General features: G+C 55.0%; 1 protein-coding gene across 1 annotated transcript; it reads left to right on the forward strand.

The window, feature by feature from the left end:
- The first annotated feature begins 11634 nt into the window (after window positions 1-11634).
- On the forward strand, window positions 11635-18946 carry LOC104051749 (ectonucleoside triphosphate diphosphohydrolase 8). Its single transcript, XM_009512869.1, has 9 exons — window positions 11635-11757; window positions 12706-12823; window positions 13360-13510; window positions 14576-14735; window positions 15560-15793; window positions 16841-17113; window positions 17612-17722; window positions 18389-18526; window positions 18764-18946. Exons 1-9 carry the CDS (start codon window positions 11635-11637, stop codon window positions 18944-18946), a joined length of 1491 nt encoding a protein of 496 aa, XP_009511164.1.
- The last annotated feature ends 2116 nt before the right edge of the window (window positions 18947-21062 follow it).

The raw sequence follows: 21062 nt of genomic DNA on the forward strand, positions 1-21062 counted from the left end.
TGGATCTGCCTGTCACCTCTCTGTGAGACGTCGAGTGTTGCTTTGGAGCCCAGCCCAGAGGACAGGTCTGACACCGAGTGTTACAGACCTTTGTACTCTATTGATGATGCTGACTCTGAGAAAACATCTCCAGGTACTGCCCTGTCTCCTCTGCTGCTCTCAGGATCTGTGTCATGCAGATAGGACTTTGAGATGGAAAAGTGATAACCAGCACCCCAGTTCAAAGTTGCTTAGCAGAGGCCTGAGGAGCACCAGGAACGTGTTTGTGGGTCTGATCTCCCCTGTGAAATGGTCTGAGGACAATGAAGCAGGTGGCTGCTCCTTTTCTGTCTCTAAAGTGGAAGTTTCCTGTAGGTGACAATGGTTGTCACTTCACACTGCTGCCGGCTCCTCCTGACAGTCACAGAACAGCGGTGGGAGAACCAGCGGCCTGGTCCGGCAGGATCCATAAGCTGACACATATTTAGCCCAGACTGGGCCATACTGGGGCATAGCCCCTGATGCGCCGTGTGACCTGTTCCCCACCAGCCTCTGTTTCGGTGGCAGCTGGCTCCAGCCCTGGCTCGCTGTCCCCAGTGACTCCAGGTGGCCTGGCCTGGCGCCAGCGTCTGCCACCCATTTTGCTTTGTCCTTGCACACCTTTAGGTGGCACTGGGCCCTGAGCATTGGGACCTGCCTTACAGGAGCTCCTCCGATCCTGCTTCACCTTGTGATGTGGTTTTCCAGGGCTCAGTGTCACCAAGGTGCAGCCATAATGTCCCCAGATGTTCCTCTGGTCTGTCCGCTTAGAGCCAGCCATTAGCTCACATGGGCCAAGCTTTGGCAGATCAAGGACACGCCACCTGCGGCCGGCTGCTCCTTGTCCACTTCCAAGTCACACCAGCATGAGTTCATCCCCACTCTCGGTGTCCCTGTGCCACGGTTGTGCCTACAACGCTCCCGGTTGCTCTGAGCGCACCGGCCACGGCTGTTGCATCAACTGCAGCCACAGATACCGAGCTACCAGCAGCTGCCGAGGCACTGGTGTGGGTCCAGGGAGGGCGAGGGCTGGGGTAAGGGGCCATGGGGCTCTCATGAGCAGGGGAGCGAGGCTGGGGGGACAGCCAGTGCCTGCTGACGGGCATGAAGAACTGGAGGCGCAGAGGGTGGAGGATGCAGTTGGTAAAGGCAGAGAGGAACAGGAAGAGCAGCAAAGCCGCTGAGTCAGGAGGGGACACTCACTGAGTTGCCCTGTGGACTGATCGGTGCCTTTGGACTCTCCCACAGCTCCCCAACCACCCAGCTAATTAAACCAAAGAAGGGGCAAGCCAAAAAAACCACCAACCAAACAACAACAACCAAAAAAACCCCAACAAAAACAAAAAAACCCACAAAGATCAAACAATTGAGGCATCCTTCAGCCTCACCACAATGCTTTGCAGGGAAACGGGGCTGTTTCCTGCTGCTGAGCACTGGTGGGGCTTGCCCATGACGGTCAGCCTCAACCAAGCAAACAGCACGTCACCGGGGTGTGGTGCCTGACACAGGGGGGACGGTGCCACATCCACCTGCGTGCTGCTGCGCTCACCTGCAAGCTGCTTTTCCAGCATTTTGCAGCTGCCTTGGGGAAGGGCCAGCAACCAGCGTTTCCCAGCTGTGCTCCTCCAAGGTAAGGCAAGCTCCTAGGTGTGTTTAGGGACGCAGGGGTGGCACGTTGTCAAACTCTGGCACTTGGGGTGTTGCTCTGATGGGGGTGCGGGAGCTGCCTGCGTGGCCAGGGCTTGTGGGGATTGCCTGGCATCCAGGACCAGCCATATCCCTTCCCGGGGACAGGTATATCCCTTCCCCTCCTCGTGCAAAGGAGTCACCTAATGTGCCCAGGGCCACCAAGCGCTGCAACAAAACTTCCTGGGGCACTTGCCCTTGCGCCCCAGCAGCGTGCAGTTCTGGCACACCAGCCTGTGGCCAGGGCGATGTGACCACACAAAGCTTCTGGCAGTGTCCTCCTCAGTGAAATCCTGCTGCACCCTCCGCCAGCCCACACGGCTTCAGGGGACGGACACACTGACACCCGTCCCCTGCCCCGTGCAAGCTGTGGGGTCCCTGGTGCTCCCTGGCATGGGGAGGGAGGCTCCTTAAGCCTTGGGCCAACAGACTCTTTTACAAGCTGGAATATGCTCGGGCAAAGATAAAAATATCACCTCTGGATTTATTTTTGTTGCTGCAGCAGGTGAGTTGGATATCGCTGCCAGCTGGGCCTTTCCCAAACCCAACTGCAGCCCCTGGCTAAAAGCATGTGTTAGGGGAGTGCCCTGGCTCACTCCCAGCCCTGCAGACATGCTGGGGGAGCGGCGCAGCTTCCCTGTGCTGGTCCTGCGGACCCCAGTGGGTGCCCCAGCCCCACGCCCCTCCGAACCCCTGGGGCCAGTGGGGAAGGAGTCTCTGCGCAGCCCCACCTGGTTGCTGAACCAGCATCACCCTGACAGAGGGACAGTACCGGCCCTGGCTGTCACCCCGCTCCATGTGTCCCAGCTCCTGCTGGGACAGGAGCAGCCCTTGGAGAGATAGCTGAAATTGGAGATGGCTCCGCTGTAGGGAGATGAAGCTGGTGCCATCCTGTCCATATGGCACCTCCAGAGCAGAGCCCAGCCTGGGTCAGCTCAGCTGGGCTTCATGCACAAGAAGGGCAAGCATGGCCTGAGCTACCACAGGGACATGAGGGCTCCTAAAGGAGACAGCTGGGAATGGTCCCAGGGACCTCCATCTCCACCTGCCTTTTGATATGGGCAGCACCTGGGGACCCTGTGACCTCTTTAGCATCCCGATGCAGTGGATGGCTCCCAGTCACGAGCTAGGAGCTGCTCTGCTGGAAGGACCCTGGGGTTATGGTTTGAGGTTTGAGCAGTGCCCTGCCTTGCCCAGGGCTCGTGGGAACAGAAGCCACAGTATGAGGGCAAGGCTGCGTGGGGTGGCTGAGAGGAGGATGGTGTGGGAGAACAAGAAAAGCCTGAGGCTGGGGGGTGCCGTTTGTCCAGCACAGACAAGCTGATGCTGGGAGATATGGAGCTATGGGACTGGGTGGCACAGCTGGTGCCACGGCTTGGAGGCTGAGCCCTGGGACCTGGAGGTGGACTGTGTCTCCAGAGCGGTCCTGCCATGTGGTGATAGCTAGAACTTCCCCAAAAGTAAAGCCAAGTCTTGCAAGTCCTAACTGGGAGAAGCTGTTGACTGCCCACAAGTCCACGTGGAAGGGTCAGGGGAGCAAGGACTGGCATGGGTATTTTACCACCAAACATAGCAGAAGGTAGCTTCACCCCTTGTTGCTCAGAGGTTGGTTAGACACCTCCCTTCCCATCCCCAAAGCACCTACCTCCCCTTCACTAGTCCATCCCTTCAGCTGCATCTTTGCTGCTCAGGGACACAGGAGCCATGGCCAAGACATGCTTGGAAGGAAACCAGGGGTGGCAGAACATCTTTCAGAGGGTTGTAGAGTCAAGAGCAAGTCAATGAGATTGGAAAGATTTATCACTTGTGGAAGACATATAGACAATACATAGGTGTCAGGATTGGGAATTACATGACATCGTGGACAGTGGCTGACTTTAGTGATCCCAGAATTTGTCATGCGTTAGCTGTGTTGGCTTTTACAGCCTTCCTTGGGGTCTAGCTGAGACGCAGTGACCATCTGGAAGCTGCTGGCTGCAGGCAGGTCTCCAGCCATGCCAGGAGCCAAGGCTGCCCATGCCTTGGTTTTTCTTGTGTCTTTGATAACTTTCAGAGGCTGAAAGCATTCACAGACAAAACACTAACTCCACAGCCAGAATTGGCAAAGCTGTGGTCAAAAGCACAAGTCCATTTTGAGTCACCGCTCTCAGAAAGATGTGATGAGAAGTGTGGAGCGAGGGCTAAAAGCCCAGAGGGGAGCAGCCAGGATGGCCCAGGCATTTCTTTTATGATATGTCCTGATTCATGGAAGTGAAAGTTAGATTTTTACCACTAAATTGGCTGAAACATGTTTCAAATCACCACTGCCCTAGAGCCTCCTCTGCTGGCTCTAACGCTTGGATCACTCCAAAGACTTGCAAAGTAGTTTGTGGTGCAAGACATCTAAATCCCTCTGCAGCCAGGGCCCCTGCTCCTTGCGGCTGCCCCCACAGTGCGTCAGCCATGCTGGGGGCTGCTGGGGGCAAAGCTTGCTTCAGTCTGGGTGGCAGGTGAGACTGACTGCAGGGCTGAGCTGGAAGCCGGCTGTTGCATGCTGCTCTAGTGCGGTTCAGCAGCATCCCGGCACCCCAGAATGGGGCTTTACAAGCAGCATATTTGTGCCTTGAAGGGATAAGTCCCCGTAGTTCCTCCTCTGCACCCAGAGCCCTCCAGACCACCACCCTGACTGCCTCAACCACATCCATTGCTGGTCTGGTTTTCATGCCACCCGGTGCAATCAGTGCCTTGCTGTTTTTCTAGCTTTTTTATTTAGGGCTCCCAAACGGCAATGGGAACACTAATCCCACCCATCTTACCAAAGCTCGTACATTCCTGCATCCCGGGAAAGCCTGGCTGGTGGTCTGGGGTGGCAAAAGCAACATTTGCAGCACAGCAGGTCCTCTGGGTGACTTCCTCAGCCAGCAGTACACGGGCTTCATGTGGTGAGTGCTGATGCCGAATCATGGTCCGGCATGTGGTAACAGTGTAGTCTGGTTATCTCATGCACAAACTAATTCCCTTGACCAAGATAAGAGGTTTGGCTGCCTGTGCCAGGCCATTCCTGCCAGGAAAATGGAAGAAGCCTGGCAGCCCTGCCAAGAACAACCTCCTAGCCCTGCCTGCGGGGCAAGGAGCTGTGGGTCACCCCTGCCTGGGGCTGCCTCCACACGTGCTCCACTCAGAGCTGTGGACCTGCCTGCAGTCCAGCGTCCCAGCTCTTCTTGAATCCTCATAATTTAGCTTTGGATTTGTGGGTTTTTTTCAATAAGCTCCCATGTCAGAGACATGTCTTACTTGTGTGTAGGCAATGGCAAACTACAGCCCTCTTAGCTCAGCTTCTAGCTGCTGGGAACATTGGGACAAGCAGTCAAAAAGTTACTGGAGAGCACCTAGAAAATGAAGCAATAAGTAGTGTTTAATCTAGATTTGTCAAGAAACAATGCTACCCCAAGCCGACAGCCTTCTCTTATGGGTGACAGCCACTCTGGAGATGAGAGAGGGTAAGCACAAGGTATCATGCTTAGGAAGGGTCACAGCATGGCCTGGCTAGCTGCTGGGTAGGTGGGATACAGAGGTGGCTTCACGGTGTCCCTGGCTAATGGCCAGTGTGTACAAAAGCAAATGTCACCGTAGGAGCACACAAGTCTCTGTCCCGACATGGGTGCCCCGAGCAGCTGCAGCCCACAGTTTCAGGGTTGGTGTTCCTAGGACTTCAGCTATAACTTTTACAGAATCATTTAGAGAGTTGGCAAAGCTGTGGTCAAAAGCACAAGTCCATTTTGAGTCACCGCTCTCAGAAAGATGTGATGAGAAGTGTGGAGCGAGGGCTAAAAGCCCAGAGGGGAGCAGCCAGGATGGCAGGGGCACAAGGAAGAGGAAAGGCTGAAGAAAGGGGGGCTGCAGCAATGGTGACCTCCCTGGAGCAGCTTCTCAGAAGCTTTGCTGAGGCTTTGAGGAGAAAGAGGTGTAGCAGAGTGCCACAGCTTAGTGACATGAGATGACCTAGCAGGGGGCAAGAGAGTGTGGCTGCCCACAGATCACCCACCACCATGGCAGGCAGAGCTGGCTCCACCATAGTGCTGGCTGCCCTTGTCCAAACCAGTTTGGCAGCTCAAGGGAGAACCTCCCACAGCCAAAGGGTTTTTTGGTTTCCTGCAAGTATCCTCCAGCATTTGCTAAGGGACACCTCCATCATGTCACCCTTTCACCTTCTGCCTTGTTTCCTTATGGCCCTGTTGATTGCATTGGAGGCAATCAAGCATCTCCAGAGCTGCTTGCCTCAGTCTCCCTCCCATGCTGTCCCCATGGACTCTCTGTGACACTAGTGAAAGGGAAAATCCTGCCCTAAGGGCGCTTTACCTTGTTTCCCTGTACTCCCTGATCTCAGGAAGAAAAAAACCTTCTGGATGCCCAGGGCCAGAGGTGAGCTCATGCCTGGGGCTCTTGTGAGCCACATCTGAGATACCCCAAACTCATCTTCCACCTTGGTGCTCTCATCCCCAGGCAGCACAGCTGGTGAGTGAGCAACTAACAGCCTCAACCTCTTGGAGCATCCCACCTCCACATCCCTCCATCCCAGCACACACGGAGCCCATCACCACAGCATTGGGCAGCACATCCCCCTCCCCGCAGGGAGCTGGTACTCGTTCCCCAGGTACCCTGCCCTCCAGGGCTCAGCCAGCTCCACTGCCAATATCTAAATACTGATATTTTTGTTGATATCATTAATCTCGTGGATCTTGCGAGGATGCAGGTGTTGTGCTAAGGCACATCCGAGCGCTGCCTCAGGGCCAACACCTGCTATGTTGTAATTGTGCACAGGGAAGGGGAATGGACTGGGGTGTCCATGGCTGGCAAGGGGCTGGCTCCAGGCTCATGTCCCTGACCCAGAACACCCACAGCTGAGAGGCAGCACCAAGACAGCCACAGTCAGGGCACCTGGGGAATGTTTAATGATACAGACTGGGAAAGACAGTGGGGAGGAGGAAAGGTCTGTTTGCAAGCTGGGAACAACAGGCATGGGCATCCCAAAGGCAGCTTTACATCAGCCCAGTTCCACCACTCTTACTGGAATCAGACTGGAACAGAGGGCCAGAGCTGATCCCTGTTGCAACAAATCGCAGCAAGACCTGGGGTGCCTCCGGAAGGGGAACAGGAGGCAGGAGTGTGTAGTACATCTCACACAGAGACATGGGACCTACACAGAGCCACTGCCTGCACCTCCCATGGCCAGAGCTGGGGTGACCTTGTAGTGCAGAAATTAAATGGAAGGAAATAATAGACTCTCTTTTGGCCCTGAGTCAAGGTGTTTTCCTTTCAGAAGGCACAGGGAAGAAGTTAGCAATGGAGGGGATCTCCTTTCATAAACACCAGTCATCTCAGTGACTGGCAGGAGTGGCTGGGCTTGAACCCTGCAGAGTCCCTGCACCAGCCTGGCAACTTCCTTCTGGGTCTCAGAGTCATTTCAGGGGTCACAAAGAAATACATGTGAAAATCAGATCAAATAGGGGTGTGTGTGTACTTTAGCCATACTTCTCAGCTAGCAGATTTGTCCACCTGCAGTCAGAAGAATGAGATATTTAGGTCACTTTTTTGGTTATGAGCAAAGAGTACATTTAGCTCTCACCAGAGTACATCCCTGAAGGCAAACAGGGCTGGGGCTCATCAGCACCAGGGACCCAAGGGCAGCCACCTGAGAGCAGGTGTTCCCGCAGGCCAGGCACCCCACGGCCCCTCCAGGCCCTGTGATGCTCCACGCTCGGGCGCCACATCGCCCTGAGACCCAGCCTATGTTTTAACAGACAGACACCCTCTTGGGTGGGATTATCTGAAGAAAACTGAGGGCCAGGTGTATGTGCACAGAGCTGGGGTGCTGTCACCTTGGCAGAGCCCAGCCGGGGCAGCATTGCCTGGGAGAGGTGCAGGGCACTGCCCATGGGGCAGGTGCGGGCAAGAGGGGAAACAGCCTTCTCCCTCCTGGAGTGACAAGGTGCAAGGAGAAGAGGCTGGTGCTCAGCCTGTTCAGCAGGAGGTAAAAGCTACGGTACTTATCTAATTAGCTAATTGAGGGGCCTCTTTGGGAGCCTACAAAGGGAGCAGGCACTGGTGCAATACGGACTGTGTGCAATGACGTATGCTGGGGATGCGACGCATGTCTGGGAAGATGTTCTCCAGCAAGCCTTTCACCTGGTCCCGTTGGGGCTCACGGGCTCTGCCTCCCCCACAGCTTGCCGTGCCTCCTCCCAGTGTTATCCTTGTGTTGCCCTAAAGTTTTTGAAGGGAGGATATTGTCAACAAAATTATTAAGCCATTACCTGTGACTTGGTTCAGGAATATCTAGCATAAACTGAAGAAGTATTAACTTTTATCTGATTTTTTAGCCGAACTATTTATAGCTAATATTACCTCTCCCAGCAAAGCCTCTGTCCTGGCTCCCACCCCTGTATCCACATCTGTCCACCAGCCCAGACCGCGGGGGTCTGTAGATGGGGCCCAGGGAAGAGGGTGTTGGGAGAATGGGGGTTCCTGTTCCCCCTCGGCTGGGGCAGCTCAGAGCTCTGCAGCTCCTGCTGGGTTTCAGGGAGGAGGAGAGCTACAATACATGGAGGAGCTCCCCTGAAACTAGAGTTTCCTTGAGTCATCCATGTGCAACATGCCCTCTGCTTGGGCACAACCCCATCCCGCAGCTCTGTCCCAAGCCATTCCAGGCCTTCAGCACCCAGACAACCTGTTTGCTCAAGGAAAGTGCTGGTGAAACTGGTTCTCCTGCACATCTACATGTTCTCCCAAAAGAGGTGGACGCTCAGGACCCCAGGAGGTAGATGAAGGTCTTGGGCAGATGGGGGATGTCTCCTGGCCACACTCACGGCTGCGAGGTGTACAGCTGCTGTGCAGGGAATGGACAAATCTGCCCATGTGAGAAGGAAGCAGTGCACCACATGGCGAGCAAAGCGCTGCTGGGTGTGGCTGTCCGTGCTCTGATCAGTAATGTCCACAAGGTGCTCTCACCAGCTTGGTCCTGATCTCCAACTCTCTGGGGCTCTGCCCAGCTCAGGAGCAGGGCTGAGCCTGGTCCTGCCATTCTTGCTAGGACAAGGTCCATGGAGGATGGGTGGCTGAGGGCTGCTGCAGCTCCAGAGCACCAGGGCTGCTCCAAGGACCCCTTGAACACAGCTCCTCAAGGGACCGGATCCCTTGAGTAACCAGTGGGGTTACAGACTATGGGTGGGACCATGGGGCCGTGTGTCCCTGTGACGGTACACATCCGCACCTGCCTGAGTGCGTTGTCCCACTCACCATGTTCATGAGGGGTCCATTGCTCTCAGAAGCTGTGCTGGTGAACCTGGAAGCATTGCAAAGCTTGCATTTCACGTGTGGCCCCAGCTGCACCCCAGTCCCCTACTGGGACAAGCTGCAGGCTGGATGCAGACCTGGGGCACTCCCATCCATCCCTTCCTTCAGCATCCCAGGGGACCCTGCACCCAGGCACCATGGCCAGTTGATGCTGTGTCAGCTTAGTCCCAGCAAGGTCTGTCTTTCACTGCCCTTGCGCTCACATGGACCAGGGCTGTTCCCGGCTAGGCTTGTCCCAGGCGGGTGGCAGCAGGTTCGCCAAAGGGCTGAGCCTGGCAAAGAGACCAAAATTGTTGGGAACAGAGACAGAAACAGCACCTCAGACAGTCCTGCTGCCTGGGATGAGTGGATGGAGTTACCAGAAGCCAAGGGAAATCCCTCCCAGCTGGGAAATCATTACCTGTCCTTCTGGCATGAGATGCAATTAAGATATTATCACATAACCTCTGGAACTATTTCTTTACTACAGAAGGATCAGGAAAAGTAAACTGAAGGGTTGCTCAGTCCGGGTTTGGAGGCAGGAGCTAGAGGGTTTGGTTGGTTCTGGGTGCATACAGCCACCGTGCAGTGCTGCATGTCCCGGAGGGACCGGGGCTGGTCGGTGTCCCTCTGTCCTGCATGCGGACGAGTCCCCCTTGCTCAGGACAGCCCTGACCCAGCTGCTGTGCAGTCTGCAGGGGAATTCCAGACTTGTGAAGGTAGCGGGCACTTATTCACTCTCTTCCAGTGAAGCCATGTGAGTCCAAAGTGTTGTGTGGAGGTGGGAATGCAGGAGTCGTGGCACCCTCTGGGCCTCAGGCATCCACCTCACTGCACCACAAGCCACTGCAAAGGAGGTTGCCACGGGAAGAGGTCTGTGCCACCCAGCTGTGTCCAAGCTGCAGATAGATGTGTCCTCAGACAGAGCACCGGGGGACTGCTGCACCCCCAATTTCACAGGGTGGTACTTTCAGTGCACACAGTGGGACCTCTTAAACCACCATCCCTCCAGCTGCAGGGAAGGTCACATGCAGTGAGGACTCCCCAGCACACATTTCCCTTCTGGCATCTTGGTGGATGTTTGACTCAGCTGAGATACGGAAGCTTGGTACTGAATCCTTCCATCGAGATCACCCTTGTGATAGCCCTGGCAGCCTCATACTGGGGAGCTGAATCAGCAGGAAGCAGCTTCACTGTATTGCCCAGAGAGAGCAGGTCCTGGTGTCCACCAGCCCTCCTCATCCCAGGGCAGGGGTGCTGGGGCTCTGTGGCTGAGGTGGGATATTCTGCCTGTGCTGCTGAGCCTTGAACGCATTCCCAGAGCAATGGGAGGCTGCTGGTGGAGCTGGGGGCTGTGGGAACCTGAGCCCTCCCCACTCCCTTGGCTCTCCTTGGGGTCACCGTCTCTGCAGGGACCCCCAGCCCAGGAGCAGCTCGAGGGTGGGCCACTCACAGGGAAGGGGTGACCGCAGTCCCAGCTGGGCTATGATGGTGTCCTGGCACTCTTGGCCTCTCGTGTCTCCCCTGTCAAAGCACAGTGAATGTTGCTGAGACCCCCATGGAAGGGCCATCCTCCTCCTCTGATGTGATTTTTCATGTCATTGTAATAAAACTTATTATCAAGGCACCTACCACTCTGTGTGTGATTTCAGGGCATTGGATACTGGAAATATCACTCTCACCTCTTACAGACCTTGTAAAGACTCATAATGGAAATACTAAGACTGGTGAGAGCAAAGAGACAACAGAAATGTGTGAGTGAGCGTAAAAGTACAAAGAAGCAGGGGGACAACAGTTAAAAGCAGAGGTGTGCGCTAATTGCTGCAGGGCTTCTATGTGTGATTTCATTCAAATGAGGAGGGGGAACTAACTGGCTGAAGATAAGGTGATAAGGAAGATGCCCTAAGAAAAAATTATGCCATAAATGCACCTGTAAGACAAACAAGGGAACAGATATTCAAGAGTTTTGCCTAAGGCTGATGAGGTCTGGGAAAAAAATTTCAAGCAGTATCCATTTCCAAAGGATATAAAAGGCAAGACCAAGTTGGGTTTCCTGCCAGCAGCAGAGGAGCCCAGAGCCACAGCAAAGACTTGCAAGTCAGTTCTCAGAGATCCTACCTGGGCACACACATCTGGGTGCTGCTGGGTGCACAGGTCTGGGATTGCCAGCAGGTGATCTGACCTTGCTTACATCTTGTAAAAGAAAATCACCTTCTCCTTCTACAATATCTCACATTAAGCTTTTTTGCTGTTCCCCATGCTCTCCTGTTTGGTGCAGTGCTTCTTTTCCTCCTCCTGGCCCTGATCCTTCCCAGTAGGATTGAAGAAGGAGTGGGTGCGGGGCCTGGAGGACTGTTGTGATCCCGTCACGGCTGTGCCAGGCTGCAGGGCATCCAACCCCTCTTTCCTCCAGCCCCCCGGTTTCATCCTAATATTGCTTTTCCCGAGGAAAGATCTGATTATCCACCAGGATTTCCAAGTTACACAGCCTGAGCTAGTGTCAGCCTGGGGACAGCTTTCAGAGCTGATCTTGCTGCTCTCACTGACCTGCCTTGTTCCCAGCTGGCTGGGTCCAACCACCTTTCTCCCGTGTTTGGGTTTGCAGGAGCCTTCACCACGATGTTCACTAGCAAGAAGCACTTCACCACTGCCATCATTGGCGTGCTGATCACACTCTCCATCACCGCCCTTGTCCTCAGCCTGGTGAAGATTGAAGATGTCACCCTGCCACCCACGGTCAAGGTGAGCCCAAAAGAGGGTCCCCAAGCACCACTGCAGAGATCGGTCACCTTGAGCAGGTGCTCAGAGACAACGGCTTATCTTCAGGGTCAGGAGGTGAAGAGTGGTCAGTAGGCCCTGCCTCGCAGTAGCTGGGTGGGTGTTTTCTTCCCACCTCAAGATGCAGGCAGAAGAATTACAGCCTGGCCACCTTGAAGTTAGGGGGGAAGCCTTGTCTGAAACTGGTCACTGTGCTATGTGCTTGATGTGTTTTGAGGAGATTACCTTGGGGCAGATGGGTAGGGAAAAGCCCTGCCCCACTTCCTCTGCCCTCCCAAGGCACTGCACCGCAGGGCGATATGCCTCCACATGGCCTTTGTTCCTGCCAGCTCCCACCAGCCTTGTCCTAACCCACTCACACAACAGCACAAGCATCATGGCTCCTCCCCATCCCTCCCCTGCAGCTTGGCATCCCACCCTGGCTGCTGGAAGAGGGTTGGCGTGGTTTTAGGGTGAGGTGGAGGGCTTTATGTGGGAGAGACACACAGCTGGGTGCTGCTAGACTGGGGCTGGTGTGGCCATGCCAGTCCCTGCCCAGGCTGGGTACCATGGAGGTAGCAGAGAGCACTGAAGATGAGGGAGTTGCTGGCCCCAAGGTGGGGCCAGTGTAGACACAAGAGGTAGGTAACCAAGACAGAAAATAAAAAAGCATGAGGAAACAACCAGGAAAATATTTGTGTGAGCTGTCATTGCTGCACAGACCTCAGGAGAGGGAATGAAAAAAATCCTCAGTTTCCATGAAACATGCCCATGCTGAGGCCGTGCGCTGTCACCACTCTGCTCTGCCACAGTGCAGATAGCCATGCCCTAGGGAGATGTTTTCTGGGGCATCCTCTCTGGATGGGCCATGGCGGGGCCAAGGGCAGGCTGCTGCTCCTCCTGCCAGTGTGATTTCTTGTTTTTTCCTTCCAGTATGGGGTGGTGTTTGATGCAGGCTCATCCCACACCTCTCTGTTTGTCTATGAGTGGGATTCAGACAAGGAGAACAACACCGGTGTGGTCAGCCAGACCTTGTCCTGTGATGTCCAGGGTCAGTATACCCCTGCTCGGGGATGCCCTGTGTGTTCTTGTGGTGGGTGGGATGACCTGGCCCTCCCTCTCTTTGGCCTGCCCACGCTGGGGCAGCTCTGTCCATCGGGCTGGCACTGCTGGCATGGTGGGGAGCCCTGGCTGTGGGCAGGGCGGTCCCTGCCTCCCCACTGGCTTCAATCCATGGTTGGAGGGCCCTCAGCACCACGCAGTGCCTGCACGCTTGGTGGGACTGAAGCACCTTGGTGTTGCGCTCAGTTTTCATTCCTCCACCTTGGACTGCCCCAGCTGCCCAAGCTGCTGTCCTGGCTGTGGAAAGTCTCATCTATAGAGCTGGGAACACTGCTGAAAGCATGGGAGATGTGGGGAAGCCATGGGAGAGGAATGTAAGTGTGGGTCAGTCAGGTCTCAGAGAAGCCAGGCAAAGCACCCTTTGTTGCTAAAAGGTGATGGGCCTTGCTGCCCCATGTCCTCTTGCTCCCACATGCCTGTCCCCAGCCATTCCTGTCAGCGTGTCCCAGCCTGACTCTCTTCCAGGGCAAGGCATATCGAGCTATGCCAATGATCCCCCGAAAGCTGGTGATTCCCTAAGAGAGTGCATGGATAAAGCCCTGAAGGTCATTCCAGCTGCAAAACAGAAGGATGTCCCAGCTTACCTCGGAGCAACAGCAGGCATGAGGTTACTGAGGTATCACTGTGGGGTGCGGGGGTGACGGAGTAGTGATGGCGCTGCAAGAAGCCACTGCCAGGACTAGTGTCCCGCACAGGGCCAGGCTGCCAGGAGCTCCCCCCTCTCATGTTGCCATGACCAAGTGACTGGGGAGTGGGGAGGAGACAGCCCCGTGGGGACACATGGATGATTGACTGGCCCTGGGGCAGAGAGGCTGCTCAGAGGTGGCTGTTGTCATCCTGGGACCCCGCCTCCCAGGAGGGTGCTGCATGCCCAGTTCCAAGCAAGATATGCTTCCCAGAGCTCTTTGTTTGCTATTCATTATTCCTTAAATTCCTTAAATACAAGGTTGTTGATATGCCACCAGGGGATGTGCCATCTGCCCAGATGGATGGGTGCTGGTGGACGAGGGGGCAGAGGTAGGAGGCAGCAGGGTGCTGCGAGAACTGCCCTAACCTTTCACCAGCTTGTTTTAGCTCTCTTCAAATGTCAAACTTCATTTCATGGTTCTTGGTTTTATGGCTGGAATATCTCTAACATTATTCCTGTGCCCTGGCAATCAAACCCCTTCCCTGGGAAGGAGCTGGGTCATAGCCTGAAGGTTACTCGCTTCAGAGAGTGAGCTCATGCCAGCAGCCCCAAGACATATTCCCCCACTCAGAGGTCTGAAACCAGGCTGGTACCTTCCTGAAAGACCCACGTGAGCTCAGCAGCCAGTCCTGGCTTTGATGCAGTCAGTTCAAACCTGGGTTTTGCAGCACAATCCCCTCTGGCCTCCAGCACTATGAAGATACTTAGGTAGGGAAGGGTGTGTGTGACCTCTGTGTGACCGCAGTCAAGCTGCACTGGAGGGATGAGATTGCTATTGCTCCTAGATTTGTGATGCCAAGTCTAGGCAGCTGGGATTTATGCTGTACGAGCAGCTTTGACAAGTCATGTAACAGGAAACATCTTTTCACACAAACTGCTTGTTGCAAAAAACGGGAGTATGTGGAGCTGGTTAAAAACCAGACTGTTTCCTCGTGTTTCATCTGTAGCATTGATGTAGCTGGGTATGTAGCCTGATCTTTGTGTCCTTCTTAGGGAACAGAACAGCTCAGCTGCAGACCAAGTCCTGGCCGAAGTTGCTAAAACCATGCAACAGTACCCCGTGGCTTTCAAAGGGGCTCAAATCCTTACAGGAGAGGAGGAGGGAGCTTATGGCTGGATCACCATCAACTACTTGCTGGAATCCTTCACTAAGGTGGGAGAAGGGTGAAACACACACTCCTTTGCTAATACAGTTTTTCTGATTTTTCTTAAGCTTGCTTAGCACAGAAGGACAGGTCTGGGTTATGGCTTTCGGGAATGACCTAAGGGGAGCAGCCAGTTATCCTCTGGCTTGTCTACAGTGAAAGAGGAGGGAGAAATCAGGAATGGGGGGTCCCTGTTAAGAGCTAGGGGCACATCTCCATACAATGTGGGTGCAGGGTCTCTTGGGGACAGCGAGGTTGGCCGTGCAGCCCAGTGGGGACCGTTTGCTCCAGTGGGGCTTTGTCTCGCTGCCCTGGGAAGGTCCATCTCTGTGTGGTGCTGCAAGGCCCCAGTTTTGGTTTAATGTCTGAAGGAAGATTGAACCAAACCTCTTTCCTGCCACCCTCTCTTGCAGCACCGCCACAGCTCAGAGCAGTGCTGGCACCGTTGGGCTCCTGTGCAGGCTGTTGGAGTATTTCTGTCCTTCCCTTTGCGCCAGCACCAGCCTGCTCCTCAGGAAGAACAGCCCATCCAAGCCAGGTGCCCACCAGCACTTTGGTCTGGGGAGCAGTGTCTCAGAGCCATGTGAGCCCACAGCATGTTGGCACATCTTGACCATCAGACAGTTCAATCTCTGTTTTTTCTGGCTCTGATAAATGGCTGGGATGGTTGGGCAGGGAAGGCAGTGGGGATCACATATGGTAATAATTGAATTGAATACCCACTGAATATAATAACAAAATCCTATTGACTTCAGTGGGATGAGAATTTTGCTCAGAGCAAGTAAGCCCAGCCGTGTACAACTCCTCTTCCTCTCCTGTCTTGCCTTGGCAGTACTCCCCCAAAGCACATATGTGGCTTCATCCAGAGGCGGCCAACATTTTTGGGGCGCTGGATCTTGGAGGAGCATCTACTCAAATCAGCTTTATGCCCAAAGGTTCAGTGATAAACTGGAATGAAGCCTCCAAGTTCATGCTGTACGGGTATAACTACAACATCTACACACACAGCTACCTCTGCTACGGGCAGAACGAGATGCTGAAGCGACTGGCAAAGGAGTTAATTGTGGTGAGAGGGTAACTGGGGGGTAATTGAATTGGACTCTGGTCTCATGATGCCAACCACAGACTTCTTAATGCATAAAACAAGAACAGGCAATGCTCTTCCAGAGAGGCGTCAGCAGGGACTGAAAGCAGGTACAGACTCCTTGGAGCACGGGTGTGTCGATGTGGAGAGGAGCATGGGAACCGTCAGAAGGGGCAGCTTGGGAGAGATCTTCTGGCTGTACACAGCTGCCTCGCACAGTGTAGAAAAGGCAGGACCAGGCTCTTCTCAGAGGTGCAAAGTGACAGGACAAGAGGCGATGGGCACAAGCTGGAACATGCGAGTTTCCAACCAGATGCAGGGGAAAAGTATTTCCCGATAAGAATTGTCAAATATTGGCACAGGGCCCAGAAATGCTGTGGAGTTGCCATCCTTGGAGAAGCTCAGAATTTGATGGGACAAGGCTCTGAGCAACCTGATCTAGTTGGTCATGCTTTAAGGTGACCAACTCTACAGGTACCCTTATATCTCCCCTCAACTACTCTGTGACTGCATGGACCTGAGAGAAGTGAACCAGAAACCTTTATCAGGCCATTTTTTGGAAGGTGAGAGGGGAAGAGGGACTTCACGGAGCTGTGTCTTATCAGGAGGAGCAGCCTTGGCAAGCCAGAAGGCTTTGCTTATGCCGCACAGCCAAGAAGGGTCCCAGGTGATGTCCCTGACTGGGGCTGGAGCTAGAGACAGAGCTAGAGCTGGGGAGGAGAGGGCTTTGAATGCCCCAAACCATGATCCTGCTGGCCAGGGGAGAGACACGCTGGGTCCCTGAAATCGGTCGGCCTCCGTGAGAGAGGGAATGAGACAAATCAGAGTGAGAATTAGTGTTGAGCTCCAACTGGGACTGCAGATGGCCAACAAGACCAGGATTAAACAGCAGGAGGGTCTTTCCCTGCTGAGGAGGTGGGAGATGCCTGCACCCTGGCTTTGGGGCGAGCACTGGGTGAACCCTGCCACCCAGTATGCCCGCCAAGAGGGTTTGAAGGAGGCTGCAGCCTGCAATTTTGCTGTTCCCAGGAGTCGTCCTCTGGCACACAAGTTGATCACCCTTGTTACCCAAAAGACTACAATGAAACCATCTCGCTGTCGTCCTTCCGCACCAGCCCCTGCACCAACCAGAGCGACTCACGCCTGAGCCTCGGTGTCGGGAACGTGACCCTGCAGGGCAGGGGCAATGCCAGTGAGTGCCTGGCTGCCATCAGGAAGCTGTTCAACTTCTCGGCATGCGGCCAGAGGCAGGACTGCACCTTCGATGGCATCTACCAGCCCCCAGTCAATGGCCAGTTCATTGTAAGGCAAATCCTGTCCTCCCACCTCTCGGGCAGAGCATGTCCCCGGGTGCTGCCATGCCCCTGGTGCCCCATGGCACTGTCACCTCCCCGCAGCAGAATGGGTAAGAAGCACCCAGATCACCACTGCCCCAGGGCACAACAGGGGTTTCTGCCATCTGGTTTTCCAGCCAGATGTCCAAATGAGACCATGTTAACAAAACAGATGCCTAGTTGAAAACCAAGTTTTCAGTTAAAAAATAAAAAAAACCTTAGCCAGCAGCCTTCAGGCAAGGCTTTGCCAGTGCTTGATGTGCTGCTGTAGCCAGCAGGCACCCACACCGCCAGCCTGTCACCTCTGCTGTGACGTGGACGTTGATGCCCTGGGAATATGCAACAGAGGGACAAACCCAGTGAAGGACAAAGCCCACCTCCTGCTTCGAGGGAGATGGGGGCAGCTGCCTGGGGGCGGGGTGTTCCCCACTGTAACTCAATGGCATTTCTGCCTCTTGCCTTTCAGGCCTTCTCTGCCTTTTACTATAACTTCAAGTTTCTCAACCTGACCGAGGGGCAGTCGTTGGCTGCTGTCAGGGAGGCCATTGAGCATTTCTGCACAAGAAGCTGGGAAGATGTACGTTCCCTGTGGTGGGAGGCTGTGGGAAAGCTTCACAGCAAAGGGGTCCTGGGGTGAGGAAGAGGAGCAGGGACCCCTCCAGGACAAGGCTCCCTGGTTGCTGAGCTGGGGCCTATCCAGCAAAGCCATCCCTGAGGTCTGTGAGGGAGCCAGGACTGTCCTGCACCCACCCTCAGGGGCCCTCCTTGCTCATGCAACATCGGGAAAAGGGCAGCCAGGGCTGGTGAAGGCAGAAAAATCTCCCCACCAGCACAGGAGCAGGGGATGGAGGTGGGGCTGGAGCCCTGGAGATGGTGAGAGGGAAGCCAGCTACTGGCACCACTCTGGAGATGAGTCAAATGGGGATGGATAAGCCCAAGAGGTGTGGTAGGACCACCGTGGGGCAGAGAGCAGGGTCTGCTTGCACAAGAAGGCTGAGATGGGAGAATATGGGGCAGAAGGAGCTCCAATATGTTGCTGTTTCCACATGGAGAGTAAATTGTCCTCAAAGGAGTTGGCCTGTGTGGACAGATCCAAAATACCTGCCTGGTCCAGGAGTCTTCTTCTGGATGCTGGTGGCTGCAGAGCCATTGCCTCTCACACAGCAGTTGTGAGGGCATTGTCCCTGCATGGAAATTGCCTGCAAATAACTTCCCTCCTTCCCCAAACATGTCCCCACCCCAGCTGTCTTCTAGCTACCCCAAAGAGAATCCTGAGCGACTGCCTAAATACTGCGCTAACACCAACTACATCCTCACACTCCTCCTTGATGCCTACAAGTTCAACGAGACCAGCTGGAACAACATCTTCTTCCAGATGAAGGTAGGCAGCAAACCCAGCCTGTGGCAGGAGTAAAGGCAGCGCCAGGGGAAAGAGCCAGCGTCCCACTGGGGTGCCATGAGAGCCACGGTCCAGAAGGCCTTGCCTGCCCCACATCCCAGCATAGCACTGCGTGTGGGGCCGCGCGCCCTCTTTGGGCTGTGCAGGAGTAGGTGGCCCTGCATCATCAGCGTGGCTTTCCTGCAGGCCTAACTCCTCGTCCCCTCTCTCCTCGGGCAGGTGGGCAGCGCCGACGTCGGCTGGGTGCTGGGGTACATGCTGAACCTCACCAACATGATCCCGGCGGAGGCTCTGACACAGGTGAAGGGGCACATTCCTTCCCTGTGGGCTACGGCTGTCACCTTCATCAGCCTTACCCTTGCCCTAGGGCTTGCTGCCCTGCTCCTGCTCTTGTTCATGTAGCAGCCTGGCTGCATTTTGGAGCAGGGCAGGAGCATGGCAGGGCTGGAGGGCTTTCTGCACTGTGGTGCCCTGCACTTCTGCCAGTGGGACTGGTAGCCTGAGGCTTGTTCAACAATGCTGAGCACATTAATCTCTACAGCACTGAAGAACCAAGGTCTGGCCTCCCATGGGACTGCCCCCAACATGCAGATAGGCACCACGTGAGGTTTCCAGAGGAGCTCCACTACTGTGGAGCTTGCTGGGATCAGCTTATGCACCACAGGAACCCCGGCCGTGGCTATCTGCCTCCTTACATTTCTATGCCTGTTACAGATCTGGCCTCCATCCCACTGGGTGACACATGGGGCTGTGGAGAGCCAACCTGGCCATGGAAGAGCTCCCCAAGTGCCAGACTGTCAGTGCATGGCTGCAGGCACATGGTGACAGGGCGCTTCGTGCAGTGCTGGGTCTGACCGCAGTTGCCAACAGCCAGGCAGGTCCCTGCTGGGTCTGCCAGAATGAGGGCATGCAAGCTTCTGCAGCACCCCAGCCGGCTCTCCTGAGGGTGTATCATTTGGGCTTATCTGATGGTCTTGGAGACAGACAGAAGACAAACTGAGCGCCCAAAGTCAGAAGTGTGGTCCATGCCCCCCCAGAGGGTCCATTTCGTCTTGTCTTCCTTTTCTTCTGGGATAAACGGGTTGATGTTCCTGAGTGTCTTCCTGGAGACCAGACTGTCCCACCAGCAGAAGGACTGGACACCATGGTGTCATGCTGAGACTCCAGCAGGCTGCAAGTCCCGCCCTGACCCTGCACACGCAGCTGAGCTGTGTCCTGCCCACAACTGCGTGCTTGCCTTTGGTTCTGCTCATTCATTGCCTGCCCTGCGGGTGATTCATCTTGTTTGCCTCCCAACGGCAAGGAGCTGATCTTTGGTGTCTCTGCAGGAAGGCAGGCATCTCGCGGCTCTCATCATGCAAATAAACATTGTAAAAGTCGTCAAATGGGGAAATGACAGTTTGCTCCTGAACTTTTATGATTTTATTGTTTCCGTCTCCCAGGGACCCAGGTGTTCCCATCTGCCAGACCTCAGAGGAGCCAGCAGGGCACAAGGACAAGCCTTTTGCTTCTGAGAGCTGGGGTCTCTCACCTCACTCATCCACTGGCTGCCAGTGGGACTCCTCAAAAATTTAAGGGCCCCCCCAGAAGCTGCCCCTGACATGTCCCAGTAGCATTCCCAAATCATCCTGTGTGCTGGAAAGGGAGGGTGAGATATCTGCCTGGCACAGACATGGGGTACAGCCACACTGGAGAGGAAACTTGTACAGGATAGCAGGGGCCTGCTGCCATCCCCCACCTCACAGGGCTTCCCAGTGCTGGGCGGAGCCCGAGTCCCTTCTACCGGGCCAGCTTCCCCCATAGCCCATTGCCACTGCCCCTCTGCTGGCATAGCATAGCATAGCATAGCATAGCATAGCATAGCATAGCATAGCATAGCATAGCATAGCATAGCATATTTTCAGTTGGAAGGGACATACAACGATCATCTAGTCCAACTGCCTGACCACTTCAGTGCTGACCAAAAGTCAAAACATGTTATTAAGGGCATCATCGAAATGCCTCTTAAACCCTCGCAGGCATGGTCCATCAACCACTTCTCAAGGAAGTCTGTTTCAGTGTTCGACCACCCTCTCAGCGGCCATGGGCTCTTCACCCAGGATGGGGCAGGACACATCCACCCCACATTGGGTATCATCTGCAGGCTGTAACCAGCCCTGTGATGATCCCGTTGCTGCCAGACACCCCTTTTCTCTTCCCTGCCCCACTGGTGCCACCATCTCAGCCACTCCACATCACTGCGATCCCCGTGCCCCCAGCACTGAGCCCCTGCTCCACACAGCCATCCCCTCCCTCCTAGAGCACCTCCAACCAGTAGCGAGGGGAAAGGAAAAACAGACAGCACACAGCAACAGGGAAGATTTTTTAAAGCCTGGGCTGGTTCCAGCTGCCCAGGCCAGGACTCAGGTGCCCCATGTTACAAGTTCACAGCTCCTGGACACATGGGGATGATTCCTCAGTCTGCAGCTCCTCACACAAGCATGGCAGAAGGACTAAGTGGCTTCAGCAGCCTCTGGAG

Source organism: Phalacrocorax carbo, chromosome 18 (assembly GCF_963921805.1).
Source record: "Phalacrocorax carbo chromosome 18, bPhaCar2.1, whole genome shotgun sequence".
NCBI classification, from domain to species: Eukaryota; Metazoa; Chordata; class Aves; order Suliformes; family Phalacrocoracidae; genus Phalacrocorax; species Phalacrocorax carbo.

Excerpts from the sequence above, each read along its gene's own strand:
- LOC104051749 (XM_009512869.1), top strand. The coding sequence starts at position 11,635 with ATGTTCACTAGCAAGAAGCACTTCACCACTGCCATCATTGGCGTGCTG. Across the intron at positions 15,794-16,840 it reads TGGCAAAGGAGTTAATTGTG|GAGTCGTCCTCTGGCACACA; the intron begins GTGAGAGGGTAA and ends TGCTGTTCCCAG. Across the intron at positions 18,527-18,763 it reads ACATCTTCTTCCAGATGAAG|GTGGGCAGCGCCGACGTCGG; the intron begins GTAGGCAGCAAA and ends CTCCTCGGGCAG.